Source organism: Palaemon carinicauda, chromosome 18, assembly GCF_036898095.1.
Source record: "Palaemon carinicauda isolate YSFRI2023 chromosome 18, ASM3689809v2, whole genome shotgun sequence".
NCBI lineage: Eukaryota > Metazoa > Arthropoda > Malacostraca > Decapoda > Palaemonidae > Palaemon > Palaemon carinicauda.
The window spans coordinates 43,968,866-43,972,662 of record NC_090742.1 but is presented as its reverse complement, the minus strand read 5'-3'; the positions used below and the strand labels follow the sequence as shown (position 1 = coordinate 43,972,662).

Here is a 3,797-nt window from a genome sequence, read left to right as displayed (position 1 = left end):
GTGACCACTGAACAATGACGGACTACTATATGCACATGGCGGAAAGAAAAGCAGTGTTGACACATATAATTACATTGTTGCCACGATGCATAATGAAAAAGTGGTCTTACAGTATATGTAATGGGAAAAAGATAAATGGAAATAAATATCATTCTTCTACGAAATAATAATAAAGCAAATGTAATGTTCATAACTGTACGTAATGTAAATAATATACGGCATAATATTAGATATCTATACACCTCCCTCCCCCTTTACGCTCGTAGCAGTGTCTCGAGCGGAACGGTAATTTCTCTGAGCTAGTCGAGGTGAATGACGAGGGACATTGGAGGGTTCGGATGATGTCTCTCTTTCCTGGCCAGAACAAGGGGACACAGGGTCTTGGGGAGAGGTGTCATCACTTATATTAGCCACTGGGCATAAATGTCGTCGGTTTCGAAACCATACACGACCACTTGGAAGGCGTACTTCATACTTTCTGGCCATTCCGCGGCCCATCACGATACCAATCTTGTCCCATCGAAGTGTCGTTGCATCCTGTATCCTCACTCGTTGGCCGATGGTGAGCTTGGGTAGATGGCGGGCATGAGAGTTGTAAAGGCTCACAGCCTGGTCGGTTTGGGCAGCAGTGCGGCGGTCGTAATCTTCGGTCTTGGTTTGCCACTCCTCTTTGAATGATCTGGGGTGAGCTGGAACACAAGTGCGGAGAGGATGGCCATAAAGAATCTGCGCAGGGGAGCGTCCAGCAGGGTTCGGTGTATTCCGAAGCTCCATCAGTCCTCTATCAAAGGCTTCACAATCTATGTTCCCGGATGGGGCGGTCTTGAGGATAAGGTGTTTCACAGCTTTCACGGCAGCTTCTGCGCGTCCATTAGACTGAGGGTAATGTGGAGATGTGATGATGTGATGAACTTCCCAGCGGTCAGCAAATTGCTTGAAGTCGTGGCTGGAAAATGGGGGTGCTCCATCAGTTCGTAAGCGAAGTGGAACACCAACCTCGCGGAAGAAAACACAGAACATTCTTGTAACTCTGGCTGTAGTTGTGTCACGTCCACAGGGAACAACCACAGGCCAGCCTGAAAGTCTATCTGCAATAACAAGGAAGGATTTCCCTGATACGTGGAAGTCAGCCGACATGCTTTCAAAGGGCTGGGATGGGTGGTTGTCACACATGTAAGGTTCCTGTTGCTGACTAGGGAGAAGCTGTTGGCAGGCCTCACAGCTTTCTACTTTACTCTTAATATCTGCATTGATGCCTGGCCAGAATACTGTCTGCATTGCACGACGTCGAGTAGCTTCAATCCCTCGGCTGCTGTCGTGGAGTCGATCCAAGGTGCGTCGACGGAGGGCTGCAGGGATGACGTTCCGGGGTCCATACAATACCAACTCTCCATCCGCGTAAAGGTGGTCCCGCAGCTTCCAATACGGGAGGGCGGAAGCATGGAGATCATAGCGGTTGGTGGGAAAGCCATTGAATACGTAGTGAACGAGACGACTGTAATCTTGATCCTGAGATGCGGCCATGCGAATTTCTTGTAGAGACTTATCCTCTTCGATGATGGGTCCTGTTGCCTGGTCGTCAGTAGAAGTGGCGGTGCTGGCAACGATACGCCTGACATGTGCAGTCGAAGTAGTGCATTCTTCTTCATCTTCAGGTGTGGGGCGACTGGTTGGGGAGCGAGACAGGGCGTCTGGTATGCAAAGTTGTTCCCCTGCGCGCCATACTGCAGTGAAGATGTAGGGGGCCACTTTCATCTTGAGACGTTGAAGGCGTGGATTCTCAATAGCATCCAGAGTGTAGTGATTGAGAATCGGTATCAAGGGACGATGATCAGTCATTAAGGTGAAATGCTGAAGTCCGGACAAGTAGAGGCGGCACTTAGCTATAGCCCAAGTGACTGCAAGTAGCTCCAGCTCTATGGTGGCGTAACGAGTCTCAGTATCCGTAAGGAAACGAGAGCCACACTGGACGAGACGCATCTGACCTCGGCCGTTATCTTGAAGTAGGGCATAACCGAGACCATATAGGCGTGAGGCATCTGTTTGTAGAACTACAGGCGAGGCAGGATTGAAGGGTGCTAGGACAGGAGGTGAAGTCAGAGCTGTCTTGACTTTCTTAAATGCTCGCTCATGGTCAGGCGTCCAGACGAATGAGCGTTTGGGGCTCATAAGTGGGCGTAGGGACTGTGCTGCTGCTGCGATGTCTGGAGTGAAGTCGGCAAGTTGATTGACAAGACCCATAAATGACCTGACATCTGTCACGTTAGATGGTGTAGGAAAGTCCCGTATAGCTGATACCTTGTCAGGGTCTGCTGCAATACCATCGGATGATAAGACATAACCGTAAAAGTTAACTTTAGGGGGGCCGCTACAGTGAACTTGTCCTTGTTGAGGGTTATGCCATATTGACGGCATCTGGTCAGCATCTGGTGCACGTGTTGTAGGTGGGAAGGGAGATCCTCGTCGGAAAGGAGGATATCATCTACAACTTTCACACAGTTGGGAACACCTTGTAGTGCCATATCTCCACGGAGGCAGTATGCATCACCTGTTGCTAAAAATCCCATGGGCCCACGACAGTGCTGGAATCTTCCGTACGGAGTTATAAATGTAGTCAGGTGGCGGTCCTCTTCTGCCAACTCCATTTGCCAATAGCCATGCAGGGCATCCGCTGTGGTGATGTACTTCGCAGTAGGAGAGATAATGCGGACAGCATCATGGGGCGTTGGTGATGGGTGTGTAGGGCGGGCTACTGGAGAATTTAGATGGGTGTGACCCACAGTGATGCGCACACGTTTGTCCTCGGGTACCAAGACCATGGGATGGCACCATTCAGAGGGTTTGTCGCCTGCTGGTCTGATGATTCCTTGTTGCACCAAGGAGTCAAGTTCTTCTTTCACTTGATCTCTGAGAGCAAACGGAATGGGCCTGGGCGTATGGACAGCAAAGGGTGTAGTGCCAGGTTTCAGGTGAATCCTCAATGGAGAGCCTGCCATTTTCTTTAGTGGCTGGGTTTGTAGATCCTTCTTGGATATGAGGACGTCGCTGAAGTGCCGAAGAAAATAGTCCTTAATAGCTGCAGGTGACGTTATGGCGGAGGCAGGAAACTGAGCGCATCTGTTGACATGTGTTACCTTGAGGATAGGCTTCGGGAAGTCCGGTGACACTATGGCAAGGGCTCGGCAATGTTCACGAGAGAGGAGGGGAGTCTGCATATCCTCATGAACATGTATGGTTGCTGAGCAAGACTTGTTGCCAAGACGAAGTTTTGCCTGGAAGTATCCTGCAGCCGGTGTCATGGGGAATCCATCTGCTGTCACAACGTCTGTCATGGGTGGAGGTTCAAGGCTTGCCCGAGGTATGCCGAGTGCATCCAAATGTATGGTGCCAATCACTGTGATGTCTGCTCCTGTATTGGGGATGAGCTGGATATGTGATGATATATCGCCAAATGATAGAGAGACAGTGACTGGTGTGGGGGACTCACTACCCGAGTTATCACCCATGAAACGGCAGCTGGTGTTTGACTTAGTAGTAGGAGGTGAAGCTGTATATCCAGTCTGACTTTTCTTAGTAGACATACACATCTTCTCAAAATGTTTCTTGCAGCTATTGCACTGAGCTTCCTTAGCAGGGCATTTCTGAGTGCGGGGCCAATGACCTGTTCGTCCACAGTTATTGCACGATGCACCAGTGGCTGGGCATTGTCCAGAATCGTGTTTGCGAGAGCAATATTGACAAGGGTCACTGTTATGAGACTGGTGAGAATGTTGATCAGGAGATAGGAGAAGTCCTCT

General features: G+C 49.9%; 1 protein-coding gene across 1 annotated transcript; it reads right to left on the bottom strand.

Moving 5' to 3' along the window:
• Nucleotides 1-204: 204 nt before the first annotated feature.
• Nucleotides 205-1,173, bottom strand: LOC137657058 (uncharacterized). Its single transcript, XM_068391426.1, has one exon. It carries the CDS (start codon nt 1,171-1,173, stop codon nt 235-237), a length of 939 nt encoding a protein of 312 aa, XP_068247527.1. The 3' UTR covers nt 205-234.
• Nucleotides 1,174-3,797: the final 2,624 nt, after the last annotated feature.